The sequence below is a fragment of the Poecilia mexicana genome, unplaced genomic scaffold, assembly GCF_051168715.1.
Source record: "Poecilia mexicana isolate PSO_F unplaced genomic scaffold, ASM5116871v1 scaffold_9, whole genome shotgun sequence".
NCBI lineage: Eukaryota > Metazoa > Chordata > Actinopteri > Cyprinodontiformes > Poeciliidae > Poecilia > Poecilia mexicana.
Genome location: NW_028263378.1, coordinates 2,985,078 through 3,005,926, shown reverse-complemented (window position 1 = coordinate 3,005,926; position 20,849 = coordinate 2,985,078). Strand labels below are relative to the sequence as shown.

The 20,849-nt window shown below is 37.2% G+C and overlaps 1 protein-coding gene across 1 annotated transcript; it reads left to right on the top strand.

The window, feature by feature from the left end:
* The first annotated feature begins 428 nt into the window (after positions 1–428).
* On the top strand, positions 429–19,781 carry npffr2a (neuropeptide FF receptor 2a). The gene is made up of 3 exons (XM_015000269.2): positions 429–763; positions 17,298–17,397; positions 18,929–19,781. Exons 1-3 carry the CDS (start codon positions 436–438, stop codon positions 19,779–19,781), a joined length of 1,281 nt encoding a protein of 426 aa, XP_014855755.2. The 5' UTR covers positions 429–435.
* The last annotated feature ends 1,068 nt before the right edge of the window (positions 19,782–20,849 follow it).

Below are 20,849 nucleotides of genomic sequence, written 5' to 3'. Positions count from 1 at the left end.
TTTTACAATATTTGTGCTAATATATTAGTACAAATATTGCGCTAATATTTGTGCTAAAAAAAGTTATGAAGTTAACATCATGATTTTTTTTAAATAACAGACTATAACTTAAAATCAGAAAAAAATGTGGGGATTTTGTGTGAATTTTGTGGATTTGTGAAGAACTGGACGGACTTATCCATGTAATTTGGAGTCTAGAGGGCCACATAAAAAGTTACAGCGGGCCAGATTTGGCCCCCGGGCCCCGAGTTTGACACACGTGCCCTCAAAGATCTCATTCTGAAAGGAGCGCCAGACGTGAGCAGACCAAAATCTCATCATTGAGAACGATTTTGTGCGTAAAATGTTTTGTGTAACCCATTCCAGTTTAGGGAAGCATAAAAACTCACCTTTAACAGAAACTGACTAAAAATTGTGAAATTTTTCAGGTTTAAAATGAACGAAGGACTAGAGAGCAACTCCACTCAACTGTACGACAACTGGACGTTTTATAACTCCACGGTGGAGTTTGTCACTCCCAGGAGGAACATCACGTATGTTGGATACTACCTGCACCAGCCGTCCACCGCCGCCATCTTCATCGTGTCCTACCTGCTGATCTTTCTGGTGTGCATGGTGGGAAACGGAGTGGTGTGCTTCATCGTGCTGAGGAGCAGAAACATGCGGACTGTGACAAATCTGTTCATCCTGAACCTCGCTGTGAGCGACCTGCTGGTGGGGATTTTCTGCATGCCCACCACTCTTCTTGACAACATCATTACAGGTGAGCAGAGTGTGAAGCAGAGCCTGGAATGGGCTGCAGAGTTGCTACCATCAGTTTCTACCATCGATTAGGTTGTATAAGTCTGTTGTTTCCAGCCGAGCTGCAGATCTCAACAACATTTATCTGATTCAAATTACTGGAAAGAAAACGTGACTGCTATAAATTTAAACAAGCAAGTAAAACTTAACATGTTTACGTATGTAGCAGGCAGATTTTAGGTAGCTTACCCAAAATTATACTCAAGTAAGAGTAGCACTACTTCAACATATCTTTACTGAATTACAGGTAAAAATTAGCCGTCCAAAAAATAACTCGAGTAAGAGTAAAAAAGTCTTTGGTGAAAAAAAGTCTACTCAAGTACTGATCAGATTATTACGGAAGCGCATTGCTATCATGCAGTAAAAAAATTTTTTCGATCGCTATCTCGTTATAACGAGTTACGTATCTCGTTTTAACGAGTTACGTATCTCGTTTTAACGACTTACGTATCTCGTTATAACGAGTTACGTATCTCGTTTTAACGACTTACGTATCTCGTTATAACGAGTTACGTATCTCGTTTTAACGAGTTACGTATCTCGTTTTAACGACTTACGTATCTCGTTATAACGACTTACGTATCTCGTTTTAACGAGTTACGTATCTCGTTATAACGAGTTACGTATCTCGTTTTAACGAGTTACGTATCTCGTTTTAACGACTTACGTATCTCGTTATAACGAGTTACGTATCTCGTTTTAACGACTTACGTATCTCGTTATAACGAGTTACGTATCTCGTTTTAACGAGTTACGTATCTCGTTTTAACGACTTACGTATCTCGTTATAACGACTTACGTATCTCGTTTTAACGAGTTACGTATCTCGTTATAACGAGTTACGTATCTCGTTTTAACGAGTTACGTATCTCGTTTTAACGACTTACGTATCTCGTTATAACGACTTACGTATCTCGTTTTAACGAGTTACGTATCTCGTTATAACGAGATAATTTTAGGTCCAGGAAGTGGCGGTATTATGCTAGGCTAGTACAGTGACTAACATGAATTGGTCAGGTTTCCCTTCATGTTTGGTCTACAACATGTAGAGATACGGATGCTGCTTTGCACTGTGGTTAAAACCATTAACAGCATGCCTACTCTGACAAGATCCTAAACAGAACGGGACTGCACAGAAGGAGACGTCAGTCCGGTCCTCTAGCTGTGGCGGCGTTCCTGACTGGATCGAAGCTGAAGTTGGCTTTCGATTGTAGCTTCTGATTCGGGAAATGGCTAAAGGGAGATTATAACGGAGGCTCAGATGTATTTGATGAACATTTTCTGGTCAGATTTTTTATTAGAACAGTACACTTGCTGAACAACGGCAACGGCTGTTCGTAACCAAGCAACCGAAATCAACAGAAGGCTAGGTAGTGGCAAAAGACAAAACTAGATCCTGTTAAGCATTCTTCAAAATAAAAGACTTCCTCTCTCCAAAATAAATCATACACAAAGCTTTGAATTTAATTATTTTTCACGTCACCTTTTGGAATTGTGTACAATCAAGTTAAATTCGGTGAATAATAATTATCATGTAAATTATACTTAACATATGACTTGACATATGACTGTAAATAAGTAACTGGAAATTATATTTAACATATAAATGTTAAGAAATCATTTGTTATGCTTTAAAAACGAACATACATCGACACTTCAAATCTGGAGTAGATTATTCTAATCTACGCTAATGGCAGAATATTTCAAACCTAGTTTGTGATTTGTGAAATCTTTATCTGAATTGAAACCTCAGTAATGAGAGATTTAAAAATATTGTTGCATCTGGAGTGCATTAGAAATAAACTCCTATCACATTTACAATATTTGTTATTATTTTAACCTTCTGTTTTCTTTCACTTTTTTGTCCTAGAGCACCTGCCTTTTTGTGTGGCTTACAAGGATCCATCAGCTGGGATAATAATGCCAACAACTTTTCAGATTCCGATTTATAGTGATGCAACATAGCATCAGAGATGAATAATCTATTCCATGTCGGAAGTGTCTAAGTATGTTAGCTTTAAAAGTTTAATAGTTAAAGATGCCACCCATCTCCTTAATTGGTCACATCAATATTATAAAAATTACAATATTGCCAAAATTCTTATATGTTTTCCAATCAGTTTCAATTTCCTCACTCCCCTTCTTCTTTAAGGAGCTAAATATAACTTTTTCCAACTTCACTTAAATGGTAAACGCCCAATAATGAAACTGTTTCTCTTATATCTCCCATATGACAGAGGGTGTTAACAATTATCAAACCTATTATGTTATTTCAACCCAGATCAGGGCAGCAATGTTTTACTTTACTACCAGACAGCCCCCAGCATGGGTTACTATTGTGTCCCACTGGATCTCTATTGCTATAGACTTGTACATGTACTCATCAGGCAGGAAAAGGTTAATTAAGCAAACAAAATACCCATTTCTGAAAAATACAATGATGATCTGGCTAAAAACACTTGATTATTTGGGAGAAATGCAACAACTATCCGATATAATGTTCATCCATGTAGAGCAGGATTTAAACTGCTAAGAATATAACTAAAGTGTCTGATCTTTTTTCAGGGAAGGTATTTATGTAACTTGAAGAAATTAAAAACAAACATGATATTCCTACAAAATATTTCTATAACTACGTTCAAGTTCAGAGTTTTATTTTATCAAAGCAACACAATAATCTTTATCTACCCTCTTTGTCTTCATTAGAAGACATTATTGTAAGTCACCTATATGGTAAAGGAGAGGTGTCTCTTCTTTGCTCCTTGTTTGTTGACAAATATTAAAAATCTTTGACCAATATTTGACAAATATTATAATTTATTTTTTATTTTATTTTTTTTATTTTATCAGGTAAACCCCGTTGAGATACACATCTTATTTTCAAGAGGGACCAGGGTAGAAGTCTGCAACACACAGCAACCTGGTTACAAAATAAAATTAATTATATGCAGAAGTGTAAAACAGTAGAAAAGAATTTAAAAACAGTGACACCGTTTAAGAGAATCTCGTCTGTTTTTAAGAATTGCTCGAAATAAGTCCAGTGGAACCAGTTTTGACATCTTTATTTCAGACTGGAGCTGATTCCAGGCTGTAGGAGCCATCACACTAAAGCTTGCTTCCCTTTTTCAGTTTGGAAACATGGAACATGCAAAAGAAAAATATTGTAAAAACGTAAAGAATGGGAATTAACAGATCTATGTTAAAGAAAGTTTAAGTATGCTGGAGCCAAGCCGAGTAGAGATTTATGAATCAGGATCATTAGGTGATTGTTTCTCAAGACGCTTAAAGGAGGCCATTCAGCTTTTGCTGATTTATGATTTATTTTGGAGAGAGGAAGTCTTTTATTTTGAAGAATGCTTAACAGGATCTAGTTTTGTCTTTTGCCACTACCTAGCCTTCTGTTGATTTCGGTTGCTTGGTTACGAACAGCCGTTGCCGTTGTTCAGCAAGTGTACTGTTCTAATAAAAAATCTGACCAGAAAATGTTCATCAAATACATCTGAGCCTCCGTTATAATCTCCCTTTAGCCATTTCCCGAATCAGAAGCTACAATCGAAAGCCAACTTCAGCTTCGATCCAGTCAGGAACGCCGCCACAGCTAGAGGACCGGACTGACGTCTCCTTCTGTGCAGTCCCGTTCTGTTTAGGATCTTGTCAGAGTAGGCATGCTGTTAATGGTTTTAACCACAGTGCAAAGCAGCATCCGTATCTCTACATGTTGTAGACCAAACATGAAGGGAAACCTGACCAATTCATGTTAGTCACTGTACTAGCCTAGCATAATACCGCCACTTCCTGGACCTAAAATTATCTCGTTTTAACGAGTTACGTATCTCGTTATAACGAGATACGTAACTCGTTAAAACGAGATACGTAAGTCGTTAAAACGAGATACGTAAGTCGTTATAACGAGATACGTAACTCGTTAAAACGAGATACGTAACTCGTTATAACGAGATACGTAAGTCGTTAAAACGAGATACGTAACTCGTTAAAACGAGATACGTAACTCGTTATAACGAGATAGCGATCGAAAAAAATTTTTTACTGCATGATAGCAATGCGCTTCCGTAGATTATCAATCATTTAATATTTACAAATTACATCATCAGACGGATCATAAAGTTAAATGGAAATGTTGGTATTTTAAGAACAAAAATGACAATTTATAAAAATAAAATCAGGCAAAATAAGTTTTCTTTCAGTAAAACAACTTTAATAAAAACTGCAGGTGTGTCTGGTGGATTTTTGGTTAAAACATGTTTGTTTTTCATTCAGAGGGAAGAAAATCCAGAAATTTTACTCAAGTGAGAGCAAAAATACCTCAAAATAAAATTATTCAAGTAAAACAAAAAACTACAGCGAAGTAAAAATAAATACATTTTCCAAAAAAGTCACTTAAGTAAATGCAACTAGTTACAACCCAACTCTGTTAACGAATATTGAATGAGGCCAAATCCAGAACAAGGACAGGAAGTAACGGAAACAAGTGTGTTTTATTCTTTTTTTACTAAAATAACTTGCAGGATTCTGCATTTCAAAGAGGAACATATTTACAGGTTAAAACAACTTTTATTCAGAGTCAAAGGTCTAAAACGCCTCATCTGATCTGATGTTTTGTTGTGAGAGTTTTCATCATAACATTTCCATATTAAGTCTCTGATTCTCCGTCCAGCAGCGGTTAAGCTGGATTGACGTCTTAATTAACCTTTGGACTCTGCATGTGACGGTTCTCAGATCCATCCGCTGCTTTTACTACAAACATGCCAAATTTTAATCTTTGCTGTAGTAATCCGTAACCAGGAGAATGTGTGTGTAACGATACTTTGCAAATGTCAGAGGTTTTACGTAATGCGACAAGGAATAAAGTTTTTTTTTTTCATATTTATACTGACCTGAAAACAAAAATTAAGATTGAGTGATTTAAATTAGAAATAATACATTTGATATGGAAATTATTACACTGAAAAAACACAAAATGTTACCAAGTATTTTCAGTCTAGTTTCTAGTGCAAATATCTTAATACACTTAAAATAAGAAAAAAACTAACTTCTGCTGGCAGCAAGACATTTTTCTCATAAGTAAAATAATCTGCCATTAAAACTAGAACTTTTTCACTAATATTAAGGAATTATTTATTTAAAGCAAACTCCTATATCCTGCTGAAAAGTTACTTATAAGTTAGTTTTGTCTTATTTTAAGTGCAGTAAAATATTTGCACTTGATTAGACAAAAAATACTTGGTAAATTTTGGGTTTTTGCAGTGCAGGAGGACCAGAAACACCAGTGATTTTGGTAATAATTAATTGTTAATTGTAAATTTTTGAAACACAAACTCAGAAATTTAACGTTAAAGTTAATGTGGAATACAAATGCAGAAGAAGTGAAACATTTGGGGAAAAACGGTTGACCTTTTGGTTTGTGTGGCTGTTTTTTTTTTTTTTTTAGTTTTATTTGCTGTTTTTTTCTGACCTTTTCTCTGTTTAAATGATCCTTCTATGCTGTGATCAACGTACAAACTTTTAAGCATTTTGTAATTTTTTCTTTCTGTACAAGGTACCAAAGTGTAGACGCTTATTATGCTCTGTAATAATGGTGCATAAAGACATAGATAAATCTTTATATATAAAAAAGAAACCTCCATGCTTTTTACTAGAAAATTTCTGAGATTAAGTGAAACATTTCCGAGTGTTTTTCTGACAAATTTTAAACTTTTTAAACTCAAAAATTTCAGAGATTTTTTTTTTTTTTAGCAGAAATTTACTCCTTTTTTATCTACAACAGCCCCAAAACACTGTCGTATATTTCTACTGGAAAAACACAGGTAAACAAAAGGTTAAGTTGCTCTAAATATTTCCGCGTTGAGGATTTTTGGACTCTTCCTGCTGATGTAAATCTGCAGCTGATGTTGTGGAGCAAAGACCAAACGCTCAGCGTAAACATGGCGACTCTGATGCGTCCCTCAAAGCCTGCAGTGATCAAAGCGAACCAAATCCCTGCAGGGAGCTGAACTTTTGAGATGTGATGGAGGAAAGCGTCTTCAGTGCAAACACCAAGGGTTTTCACGCAGTCTGCTAATTTTACCCGACAGCTGTTTGCTGAAGTCACACATCTCCCATGATCCTCTGTGGCAGCGGCGGCGACGGTTCGCAGGCTTTATGCTGGTTGTCTGCAGGAGCTGCTGGGCATTCTCACTCTTTTTAAGACGACACAAAAAGATACGCGTTAGATGTTGCCGTGGCGACTCACAGCAGGCAGGTCAGTTTGACAGGTGAGGCAGGTGAATCTATACTTATCAAAGCTGATATTAACTTATTAATTTCGCCTGGAAACTGATTGAAATGATCAGTTTTATAATAATTTGCTGGCTGTTTGGACTGGAGCTGGGCACACTGACACAAAATATTGATAATATCGATACCAAATCGGTATCGATTAACTCTTCGGTTTCTGATTCCCTTTTGCATTGCAGATTCCTCAACTCAACCTCAAACAGATTTTGATTTGATTTATTATAAAGTTTAGCACTTTTTTATTGTTACTGTTTGTCATGTTAATCTGTTTTATGTAAAGTCTTTTGTGGACATCTCCAAACTTTATCCAAATTCTGTGTCAAGTATGAATAAAACAAATAAAAGGAAAACAAACAAAAACACCTAAATGTCAGAGGTTTGATATCAACTTTAAATAAAATGTATTATCTGTGTTTGTACACTGCAAAAACTAAAACATCTCAAGTACTTTTATCTAGTTTGTAGTGCAAATAACTTAGTAGACTTAAAATTAGACAAAACTGCTTACAAATAACTTTTCATTGTTTTAAGTCAATAATTCCTTAAAATTGATGTAAGTTTTATACGTTTCCCCAGGAAAAAGCCTTAAAGAACCAAACATTTCAACTTTTCCACTCGTAGCTTCGACATCCTGAACTTGGATTAGGAATAAAATTGGCAGATTTGATTATCTGGATGTCCATTACCTGAGTTAGTAGATCTGCAGCAAATACTGTGATGTAATTAAAAATCGTGACAATATCATCTAAATTGGAGATTTTTCAACCAGGCCAGCATCTTAAACATGCAGGTTCTGATCCATTTTCTATAATAATGTAATAAATTCAGAGCTGCATGGAAGTGAAGTCGCAGCTGCTAATTGGCCAGTTGGTACAGAGACACAACACAAACATGATCTATTTTTAAAGTTATTGTGTTAAAAGATAATTTATACAATTTAAAAATAACATAATGGTAATAATGCAAGAACACATTCTGAATAAACTTAAAATTTTAATGAAGACTTAACTCTGGAACTGGAAGACATTTTAAATATCCAAAATAAATAAACAAAACAACAGAAACAACTAATAAAATGAATTATGGAGTTTCTGTGAACAAAACTGTCCTTAAAAAATGTTGAGTCCAAAGTAACAGACTGAAGATTTTTATGATCCAGTTTATAGAGAAAAAAGAAAAACAATTAATCATGCAAATGGAAATTATTGAGGTTATTTGAATTTACTGTGATTAAATGATTTATTGCGACAGGTTTATCTCCAGAACCTTCAGGTCAGCTACGCTCTAAGCTCACTATCAGCAGGGAAACTCAGAAAACATTTTTTCTCTCAGCGTTATCACCGACTTCACAATCTCACAGCAAGATCACTTAAACAACTTTTTACCATAAATGTTATGACAGCAAAAGACGGATCAGGAGGAGCAGCAGAACCCATGAGGCTTCGCCGTCTGCGCCTCATGAATAATTCACTGCATTTGATTGGAGGAACCCAGGAAGCACTTGAACCTTCCTGGGTGTTGAGTTTCCGCTAGCAGACTTGCAGAAAAAGTGACTCACTTTGGGTGCTTTTATTATAAAGTCTATCAGAATTTATATATAAAAAAGCAAAAAAACGGTACGATCTTCCAAAAGAAGATTCAGATGTTTTAAACCGAACCATTAAAACCTGATGGAAATGAACTGGTGAATTCATGACATCAGTCTGAACACCTTTGGCATTTCTACTTAATGTCGATCTTAAAACTATTTGCCTTTTTTCTCTCATAAGTGACTAATTATTTCTGTTCAGCCTGAACTCTTTTACCCACACGCAGTTAAAAACTGATTTTATTAGGGCTTGGAAGCGTCGTGGAAGAGGCACAACACTTTCCGTTTTACGGTTCTGTGAAACTTTTGATGTTGCCGTTTAAACTCCAGCGGATCAAAGCCTCTCATTGTAACCTGGAGCAGTAATTCAGAGCTGGGAAAACGTCTTGGCAGAAACTTCATCACCTCCTTTTGGCAGTGAAATAATAAACAAACACTGCAGACACCAGTTTACAGCGTTTCCCCTCCGCATCCTTTTACCAGCACTCTTTCCTACAACACGTCTCTCTAGTTCCTGATTCTGGTGAACATGATTTAATTCTGAGATAAGACGCAGTAAGCTTGATTAATCATCACTAATGTCCCTTTGGTAATTGTATTAAAAAGCAACATGTTAGGGCTGAAACAATTAATAATCATTTTTTAAAATATTTGTCAACTGATTAGTAATTGATTAATCATTAACTGGAGTTTACAGACTGGAAAATAGATGTTTGGTTAAAGAACAACACTAAGAGCAGTACTTTAACTAACTGTACAAAAATATATGCATTTTGCATTTAAGATGATGAAAAAGAAAAAAACAACCTTTGTAAATATCCAGAACTCAGGTGGCATCATTTCAGCTTCACCTGGTTGAAATTTTGTTTACATGGTTTCAGAAACTTGTGAAATTGAAAAAACGGTGCAAACACAAACGTACTCTGGTGTATGAAACTGTGCGTATCCAAACTCATCCAATAAATATGGAAATGAGCGCACATGATGACGATAATTATTAATATCATTAATGTTTGAGCAGCAGATTTCGTTTGTGTAATGATACAGATAAATGTAACAAGCTTCTCCATTCAGCAACAAAAACATTGAAGGGAGAAGAGAGAGCTGGAGGTCTGACAGTGAAAAACTCAGAATGTCACCAGGCATCTTTGGTCGAGTTTCTAGTGTTTATGTCTCAGTTCACTTTAAATAAGACTAAACTAACTCACAAGTAACTTTTCAGCAAAATATAGGAGCTTGTTTTAAGTAAATAATCTCTTCATATTTCCATTGGCAGATTATTTTACTAATAAGACATTTTAAGTGAAATAATTTGCCAATGGGCTCCCCCTAGTGGTCGGAGGACTCCTGATTTGTGGTGCGAGTTTACAGCTGAATTTTCCATTTTGTTTTTATTTCCTGTGGTTTCAGCATTTTATTGTTTTCATTTGCTTCTGTTTTTCTGTTTGCTTTTTTGTGTTGATGTGTTTGGGAGTTTCCATCAGTTGTGTGTTCGCAGCGCATTTCGCCTCTTGTAATTTTTACTTCTCACCTCTTCTCTCATTACTTCCAATCCACATTTTGGGTAAAAAAAAAAGAGGAAAACCAGGTGACTGCATCTAAATAAGTTATCAAATAAGCATCAGAGGAAAAAACACGCTCATGTTTAGGGTGGACATTTATTGTGACATTTATGATTTGTTGTGACAAATTTCTGATCAGAGGAATTTTGATTTATTGGAGTCAGGAATCGAAATGAATGATGTTAAAAAAAACCTGTGCATTTAGTTATTTTTTTAGTGTTTACTGTTTTTTCAATAAATACCAATACATTTTAAGAAATATATATTAAGAAATATATGCAGTTACTTTGCAGTTTAGTGACACAAATCAAATTTCTTTCCGTCACTTTTATCACAGTAGAATCACAAAACATTGTGATAAGACTTTACGTTTATATCGCCCATGCATACTTGTGTAGCAAATGTTATCTTTGCTTATGTATTTCTAAAATTAGCTCATATTTAGTGGCATAAAAATGAAAGGAAGTCAGGAAGAAATTGAGAAAAAAATCAGACAAAAGAAAGAAAAAGACTGAGGCTCTCTGGGTGGAGTAGCAATCCGAAGGTTAACGGTTCAATTCCAGCTTCTTCCAGTCAATCTGGCTTCATATTCCAGGCACTGAACTCCGAGTTGCTTACAGATCGGCGTCTGATTGGGTGGATATGGCTGTTATATCGAGAGCTTTTAGAATATGACTAGAAAAGTAATGTGAAATCTCGGTCTATTTGCCATTTTATTTAGCTGCAGAGAAGACTCCAACACCTTTCATATCTGAGCTAAATGGTAATAGAAAAAGCAGTGGCGTGGAAAACGGGGTCAGGTTGAAGCAGACGGCGCCTTGAGAGGAAAAAAAGGCACATCAAGGACTCAGCAAGCAGCAGGCAAAAGGCTTGTTTACGTCACAGAGATCAGAAACCGAGGAAGTCAAAGAAATCAGTCGGTCAGAAACGGGAAGATCTCATCAGCAGTCCAGCTGCTCTTCATCTGGACGCTTTGTGATGAAAGAGTCGTGTTCTCTGCCGCGCTTCGATACGACGGCGTCTGAGTGCTCAGCGCTGTGATGTTTGGAAACAGAAGGTTTTTCATCTGGGTGTCAGAACAGATGGACGGCTCAGTGAAAGGCCCGGGTGTCCAAACTGTGGGCCGGGGGCCATTTCTGACCTCCAACTGATTCTGACCTGCTGCCCATTTCAATTCAAGACTGACAAACGTTTTGATGCAGATGCAGTTAAAAAATCATTTACTACTGTCAGCTACAACTAAAATATTTGTCTTTTAACAGCCACAGTTTTTATGTTCTGTTTAATTTAATGGTAAATAAAACCACATCTGTCTGGTTTGTCTACTCAAAACCAGACTTTATTTTCCCCAAATCTGATTTTAATTACGTGATAAAACTGGGATAAAAACAGGAATAGGTTTCAACATAAGAAAGCCCATCAGTAATGTTAAAAGGTTACATTTGTCTTTAGGATCTACGACTTACACATTATTTAACTACTGAAGTTTATTTGTTTCAGTAAAGCTTAATTTATAGCTCAAGATTAAAAAACTAAAATCACAATACATCTTTACTTTTTTATCATTTTTCTTGACCAGTGAGATTTTTTTTTACTTTGGGTGTTTTCACACCTGATGGTCCAGTGGTTCAGTTTTGGAATAAAATGGCAGGAGACTCATCTCAGAAATCTTCTGGAAAACAAGGACATTTCTGACCTTGAAAAGTTGAAAATTTGAGAGAGAAAAACTCAAATTTTGAGATAAATCTTGGAAATGTTCTAGAAAAAAAAAACATGTAAATGTCTGAGTTTGAAAAGCTCAAAATCTTCTTTCAAAGTCAGAAATGTCCTTGTTTTTCCCACAAAATTTCTGAAATGAATCTCAAACTTTTTGAGTTTTTTGGAGGAAATATGCAATTCCCTTTTTTTAAATATATATATCTACAATGATTTCTTAATGTAAACTCAAAATTCTGACTTTTTAAAGTCAAAATTCTGAAAAAAAAAAAGTTTCTACTTTGTGTTTAAATTTAAATAATCATACATAAAACCCTGGAACTGAATTTCTTTTTCCAATGAGTGAACAAGAAGAAAACCACCAAACCAACCAATCCCAGAATGCATTGGAGCTGCAGTAGCTGCAGTTTCAACAACTGAGAAAAGCCGAGCTGTTCAGTGGAAAGACTCTGAAAACAGAGCCAGACTTTCCTGCTGCTCATGATTAAAAACAGGAAAGGTATTTCTCATTCCACTGATTTATCCGAAGGGAACGACGAGGAAATTAAGTTTGAACTTCTTCCAGGATTGATGCAGACTTGAAACAAGTTGATTGAACTCTGCAGCAGAAACACTAAAACTCTTCTCCACTGGCTGCACGGCGCTCATATTTTACCAGGACACAATGTTCATATGCAGTCCTTTCATTAATCTGAATATTAATGAAAACTTAATGAAATCCTCACAGTGAAACACGCTCTAGATTAATTACACACAGGCTGATGTTTTCAGGCTCTTTGTAAATTAACAGGATTTTCTGCACACAGCTAATAAAAATATGACACATTAAGGGGGGAAAATATGAAAAATCACCTTTTTTAGCTTCTGCCTTACAGAGCACCCCCACCACAAACAACTCCTCCAGACTAGCGGCAGCATCAGTTACCTAATCAACTTTAAGCTGCTAGCTTACTCAGCTAGTAGCTGAGTAAGCTACTAGCTTACGTAAGGTCAACTTTCCTTACGTTAACATGGAGTTCTAGCACATATGCATTACTGTAATCGAGTTATATTTACCTGTTGACAGACAGGTATGTATGACGGCGTATTACGGCCATTGCAGATAGAAAAATAGAAGTGCATTTCTGCCAAATTTATAGTTTAAAAATTTTGCAAAGATGGAAAATTTAAACTTCTGAAACTCAGAAATTTCCAGTTTCATTTCCTAGAAAATTTCTGAGATTAATCTCAAAATGTTGGCACAAATTTTTGACTTTCCAAGCTCAGAAATTTCCACATTTTTCTCAAAAAAGTTTGCGATTCATCTGAAAGTTTCTGTTTGCTTTACTTTAAAATTTTGGATTTCTGGAGCTCGGAAATTTCCATGTTTTCTTCTAGAAAGTTTCCGAGACTAATCTCAAAATATCAGATTTTTTTACTTGCAAATGTTTGACTTTTGAAACTTGGAAATTTTCACGTTTTTTCTAGAAATATGTGAGTTTTCTGATGGAAATTTACTGGGGGGTTTTCACCTTCAAAGGCCGAAATTCCCTGTCGTAAGTTTGAGAGCAGCAATGATCGTCTCCATTGACCTACATCTGCTGCAGAGCAGTTGCCTTCTTGCTGGTACGCCCTCTGGTGGCGAACTGCTGCAGCTACATGCTTACTGCCACCTTCAGGCTCAACAGGAAAAGTGCAGCTTGATAAATACTTTCCTTATTAAAACAGTTTTCAATTTAAATAAAATAAATTGAAAACTGTTTTAGTTTTCAATTTAAATAAAATAAATTGAAAACTGTTTTAGTTTTCAATTTATTTTATTGAAAACTAAAAAACTAAAATATGCATGTACAGCATGTATTCTGTCACATTGATATGTACAGAGATGCATATTTTTTATTTATTTGTGAGATGTTTGTTCTTATCTTCTGGCAGAATCCCAAAATAAATATGGCTTATGATGAGAAATAACTGTTCCCTCTCCCTGACGAGGGTCACCAGGGCCAGTTTGTTAACTGTGTTCAAAAATAATATTCCTCTCTACATACAACTGTTATTAAAGAGCAAAACCTCAGGCCACAGTGGTTCATGTCTTAAGCCTACCCAGAGGTAGGTGTTATAAAGGGACTCTGGCACAAGCCTGATTGAAGTTCCCTCTTTCCGAAGGGATTACAAAGCTGAATGTGTTGCTCTGAGATTCTTAAGCTTCCTTTAGAAAAACGGTGAAAAAGAAGAAATGGAAGGGGAGGACGAAAAGCCCAAAGACGAGGCGAGAGCGAAGAAAACACTAAACAAAAGCTCCTGTCAGACTCTCAAAGGATTTCCTCCAGCTACTTCTAAAACGACAAATTCTACAATTTACTTTACTTTCCTTAACAAGAGTACAAACAACGCAGAGTGACGAACCCATGAAGAAATCAGAGGCGAACAGTCTAGTCTGACCGAGTGATGAAGACTGATCAGCACCTCTGCAGGTTGGAACAGAGAAACAGGTCCCACTCGGTTCGCTGCAGCGTTTCTGTGGACAAATCCCTGCAGACAGGAAGATCACTGAAATGCTCCAAACCGACACGAGATCAGCGTTCCCACTGAAACGCTGCAAACCGACACGAGATCAGCGTTCCCACTGAAACGCTCCAAACCGACACGAGATCAGCGTTCCCACTGAAACGCTCCAAACCGACACGAGATCAGCGTTCCCACTGAAACGCTCCAAACCGACACGAGATCAGCGTTCCCACTGAAACGCTGCAAACCGACACGAGATCAGCGTTCCCACTGAAACGCTCCAAACCGACACGAGATCAGCGTTCCCACTGAAACGCTGCAAACCGACACGAGATCAGCGTTCCCACTGAAACGCTCCAAACCGACACGAGATCAGCGTTCCCACTGAAACGCTCCAAACCGACACGAGATCAGCGTTCCCACTGAAACGCTCCAAACCGACACGAGATCAGCGTTCCCACTGAAACGCTCCAAACCGACACGAGATCAGCGTTCCCACTGAAACGCTCCAAACCGACACGAGATCAGCGTTCCCACTGAAACGCTCCAAACCGACACGAGATCAGCGTTCCCACTGAAACGCTCCAAACCGACACGAGATCAGCGTTCCCACTGAAACGCTGCAAACCGACACGAGATCAGTGTTCCCACTGAAACGCTCCAAACCGACACGAGATCAGCGTTCCCACTGAAACGCTCCAAACCGACACGAGATCAGCGTTCCCACTGAAACGCTCCAAACTGACATGCATGAGTTATCCAACATTTCTTTGTCTTTTTGTTTATTATTACTGATAAGATAAACATAAAAACATGACACAAACTTGTAGCTAACAAATTAAGTTTGAACTTAAAATCAATTAATCGTGCAAATTTAAATTATTTAGTTTGTTTTAATTTATTGTGACAAACCTACTTATAGTCTCTAGAAAATATGATGTTTCTAAGAATTTGGACTTTTGACTGAAGATGATTTGGAAAGTTTTCTACAGGAACATCTTAATAAATAAAATATTAAAAAAGTGTTTTTTTTGTCACAAACTGTTCAGAAAGTGAAAAGTAAATTTAAAAGAATATTAACGAAATACAGGAATATTTTTGCTTAACTCTAAAGTCAATGCATGCAGAAGCTGAAGATCTTTTTAATGCATCCATTTGCACAAATGTCCAAATCAAAATATCACGCTGATTTATGACGTCACATTCTGAAGGGTTTAAACTTTTTTCAGCAACAAAAACATCAAAGGGAGAAGATATATATGATAATATAATATGAAATGAAATTTTTATTCGAACATGATACAAATATAAAAATAAAATAGTGCACAGTAACAAGAAGTGCATAAAAAAGAAGAGAAAATACAGGTTTTTTTGTTTCAGTTAACATATCATGCTCAAAATGGGGTAGGAAGAAGTGAGAACTTATAAACTCCTACCCCCTAAACACTTGAGACTTTAGAGTCCTACTGTCATTAAAAAAATCAAATCAAAGTGGCAGTCAGAAGTAACAGTTACTAATATTTACCTATACATTTTTCCATTTTATGCTGGTTTGTCTTTCTAAACCCTTACACCAAGTTGTTATCTGCAATACACACCTTATTGCTTTCCATCACCCGTATGTGTATCTATTGAAAATTACCTCTTTGTACTTTCTTTTGAATTGTGTTAAACTATTGCTTTGTTTTAAATCTTCATGTAACTTGTTCCATAACTTTACACCTGTAATTGAAATACAGAAGCTTTTTCTTGTTGTTCTAAAATTGCGGATCTTGAAGTTTGAGTGACCCCTTAAGTTATACCCCCCTTCTCTTTCAGAAAACGTGCTCTGTATGTGCTCAGGTAACAACTTTTTAGATACTTTGAACATAAATTGAGCCATTTTAAATTCTACAAGCTCGTCAAATTTGAGAATTCTGGATTTTATGAAGAGTGGGTTTGTATGCTCATAATAACCGACATTATGGATGATTCTAATGGCTCGTTTCTGTAGGACGGTTACCGGATGTAAAGAGCTCTTGTAATTAACTCCCCACACTTCACAGCAATATGATAGATATGGTAAAATCAGAGAGTTATATAGAATATGAAGTGATTCAGCATTCAATACATGTCTAGCTCTAGCCAATATGGATATACTTCTACTGAGTTTACTCTGTAAATGTTTAATATGAGGTTTCCAACTGATTTTGTCATCTATTATTAAACCGAGGAACTTATTAGCAAAAACCCTTTCTAGAGTTATAAGCTTATTAAAATATAAGCTTATTAAAAAACCAGCTCAGTGTTTTTTAAGCAGTAATCAGTAATAAATGGAAGTACAAAAATATGCAAAATGTAAATATTTAAAAATCTACAAGGCACTGATCTCACCTCTAATTTCTGGACCAGTCTCTTGACTGACATATTTCTTAAATATAAATGAGGGATTTGAGGAGTTTTTAAGATCCTTTTATTTAACTAAGCCATTAATTGATTGATTACACCTGATTCAAACAGGCCAAAATCCAGCTTCTAATCTTTATTTACTATGCATTTTAGTTTTGTAAAACCTGAACATTTTAAATTTGATTTTAACCTTACTTGCAGTGGGGAGGGCAGGTTTAGGTAAAAACAGACAACAGACCATAACCTCCATTAAACCTCCATTAAACCTCCACCAAACGTGACGTTGCTAAAACACGTTTCAGGCCTCAGCAGGTGATGGTCTCCATTCAAGCTGAATGCTTGCCTCGCCGAACCATAAGTGCTCCATTATGAGTCATAACTTGTGCTTAGGAGCGTTTCTGTCGTCTTTTTGAACAGGTTCTCTGCAGTAAACGAGCTAAACGTCATTTTTCTGTCAACAGGATGGCCGTTTGGAAGCCTGGTCTGCAAAATGAGCGGCATGGTTCAGGGGATTTCAGTCTCAGCCTCCGTCTTCACGCTGGTTGCCATCGCAGTTGACAGGTAGTGGTTTATTTATTTCAATGATGGGTTTTTACTAAACGGAGGCTGATCACAGAAAAACAAAATGCATCACTGTGACAAATAAAATGAATAAAAACTAAAGTTGCAATAAAGACAACAACAACCCCCACACTCAACAAACAGAAAATGCTAAGAAAAAATGATAGAAGGCATCTTAGATTTGGCTAAAAATTGTTTTAAAAAATACCAAACATGTGAATTATTATAATTAAGCTCCATCGTGCTTGTTTCCAAAAGATTTCTGTCTTAGATCTTGGCAAAAAGAAAGTACATCAGGACATAAAGACCTGGTACAGCTAATAAAGCTGGTCAAGTCTTTAGGTTTCAATTTGGCTTAATTGGACAAAATAACTGAAAATATTAAGATTGTACATGAAAACCTTAGTGCACATCTTTAGCTTCATTAAATAAAGATGGAAATATGACAGACGATTCTCCGTCTAACTGTTGTGAAAAAGGGAAGCTGTCGCCACAAACCCCCCAAAGCCGCTCGGTGTTCCTGTGTGTAGAATAAATCGAGTCGCATCAGAGGACAAATGGAGGGAAGGGCGACCAGAACAACGAAGCTTAGAAATGACAGCCGGTCCTCGGAGGTCAGGTGTCCGGTGATGTCACTGTCATCATGAGAAACCCCTGGAGGACGTCAGCGCCTCCAGAAAGGACACATTAACTCCAAAACGCTTTGGCGTCCACGATTCAAAGTCAGCTCATCAGACAGACGAAGAGCAGCTATTAGCTGTAAGATGTACGGCTGCCATATTTACGATGGCTGAGAACGCAGGCCGAGACTCTTCATTTAACCTTAATGATTAAAGATTTAAGACTTTTGCTATTGGTCTAAAGAAATACACAGATTAATAGACAGTAAAGGAATGCTGTGTTTTTGCATTTTAGCCAATAAAACATTTATTTTCTTATTTAAAAGAGAAAAGGAATTATTTGCTCATTTGCATCTTCTATTGTTTTTTTCTAATATTGTGCAAAAAATGAAAAATCTGCAAAATGTACCAATTTTTTTTATCCAATTAATCAATTAATTGATAGAATAATCAATAACTAAAGTAATTGTTAGTAACAGTCATTGACGTGTATTTGCTTGATGTTTGCATTTGACAAAATTAAATGTTTATTTCTTGTTTTATTATTAGTATGATATTTTTATGAGGTAAAGCAATTTGAACTTCTAGTTCAAACAGAAAGTGGACAAAACTAACTGACAGGCGACTTTTCAGCAAGATGTGAGTTTGTTTCAAGTAAAAGTGAAAAACCATTGGCAGATTATTTCACCAGAAAAAGAAGGGAAAATCTTTTATCTGAAATAATCTACCAAACTTTTTGATCATTATAAAGGACTTTATTACTTAAAACAGGCTCATATTTCTGTCTGAAAAGTTATTTGTAGGTTACTTTTGTCTTATTTCAACTGTACTAAGACATTTGCTCTAGAAACTAGATAGAAATGCTTCAAACGAGCTCGACCCAAACAGAACCTTCTTCTTCAACCCTGCAGGTTCCGATGCATCGTCTACCCATTCAAGCAGAAGCTCACCATTTCCACGGCGTCGCTGATCATCGTGGTAATCTGGGTCCTCGCCATATCCATCATGTGTCCGTCCGGTGTGATGCTGCAGGTGACCAAGGAGCAGACCGTCCGCGTCTTACTGGGCTCCGACAACCAGACCAGTCCCTTCTACTGGTGCAGAGAGAACTGGCCCAACCAGGAAATGAGGAAAATCTACACCACCGTCCTGTTTGCGAACATCTACCTTGCCCCTCTTTCGCTCATTGTGATTATGTACGCCCGGATTGGGATTACGCTCTTCAAAACCGCCGTTCCGACGGGAGGAAAGCCGGGCGCCGACAGCCGCCACGGCGTGTCGAAGAAGAAGCAGCGGGTGATAAAGATGCTCCTGATCGTCGCTCTGCTCTTCATCCTGTCCTGGCTGCCTCTCTGGACCCTCATGATGCTCAGCGACTACGCCAGCCTGACGGAGCAGCAGTACAGGATTATCAACATTTACATCTACCCCTTCGCTCACTGGCTGGCCTTCTTCAACAGCAGCGTCAACCCCATCATCTACGGCTTCTTCAACGAGAACTTCCGGCGGGGTTTCCAGGCCGTGTTTAAGGTCAGCCTGTGCGCGGCGGACGGTCAGCGCAGGAAGAGCTACTCACACAGACTGCAGGGCAACTCGGTGCTGCCGGCCAACAACGTGCAGACGTCCGTGGAGCCCATTTCGCTCAACAGCCTGGACAAGAACGCTTCCAGGCGGATCAACCACGTTCCTGAGCGGGAGCTGGTGATGGAGGACCTGGAGCAGGGGTCCGGCAGCAGCGGCGGCGTGACCGCCGTGTCCATCTGATGACACGCCTTTTCTTCATTGTTACTTAAGGATGTTTCAAATTCGAATCTGCTGTGCCTAAATAACACATCCAAAATGAATGGGGCTTAAATGGTGACTAAGAATCATGCTTTTTTTCAGTATAGACTTGAGATGAAAAAGACAACGTAGGAAAACTAGTTTGAGTTAGGGACGCACCGATCCATTTTCTTTCCACTTCCGATATCAATATCTGAGGTTTAGTATTGGCTGATCTGATGCAGATAAACGGTTCTGAATTAACTTAAAACACTTCTTAAGACATAAATGTACTGAATGATACATTTGATAACGCTGCACCAGCACAGCAAACTTAAACACACCAGTAGCTTCACAAACCTGGTCAGACATGTAAAAAACAACTTCAAAGGGGCAGTGTTATGTAAAATCAACGTTTTTAAGCTTTATATTGTTATAATGTTATTCCCTCATCAAAAACAAACCTGGAGTTTTGCCTTGATTCTTTCAATCATTTGATCTCCATGGCAACCATTCAGCTAAGTAAAACGGCTGGTTGGACCTAGCCCCGCCTTCAAGGACAAAGCTCCTCCTCAGAGCAGTTTCCAGGCTATTGATCCTCACAGAGCAGCCCCCTCCCTCTCAGCTCCTTCAGACTAGCCAGCAGCAATTAGCAAAACCTCTGCCGAGCTCATTATAGGAGCCACTTCTCAGAGTGACTCTGGTTGTTTAAGGGTTAATAGAGGAGCCATGTTGTGACGACTTCCTGAAGGTGGAGCATCAGAAAAAAAACAGGAGTTTTTAAAGAGACAGAGGCCCAATTTTAAGGCGTTAATGACAAAGACAAATTTCTTTTACGTCATATTTGACATAAACAGCATTTTTATAACAACTCAGACTAACTTAGTTTCTTTATTGTGCCATAAAGTGGCTCTATGTGACAGGAAAACACAGAACTACCCCTTTAATTTGTTCAGTCAGGAGTTTAACAGTCGATGTAAAATAAATAGTAAAGAAACTGGCAAAAACAATATACCGATCATTTCTTAAACGGTTCAGTAAGTACAGTTAGGAACTCTAAATATGATGCAT

Coding starts and splice junctions, on each gene's coding strand:
- npffr2a (XM_015000269.2), top strand. CDS start 436: ATGAACGAAGGACTAGAGAGCAACTCCACTCAACTGTACGACAACTGG. Junction 764..17,297: donor TCTTGACAACATCATTACAG/GTGAGCAGAGTG, acceptor TTCTGTCAACAG/GATGGCCGTTTGGAAGCCTG. Junction 17,398..18,928: donor GTTGCCATCGCAGTTGACAG/GTAGTGGTTTAT, acceptor TCAACCCTGCAG/GTTCCGATGCATCGTCTACC.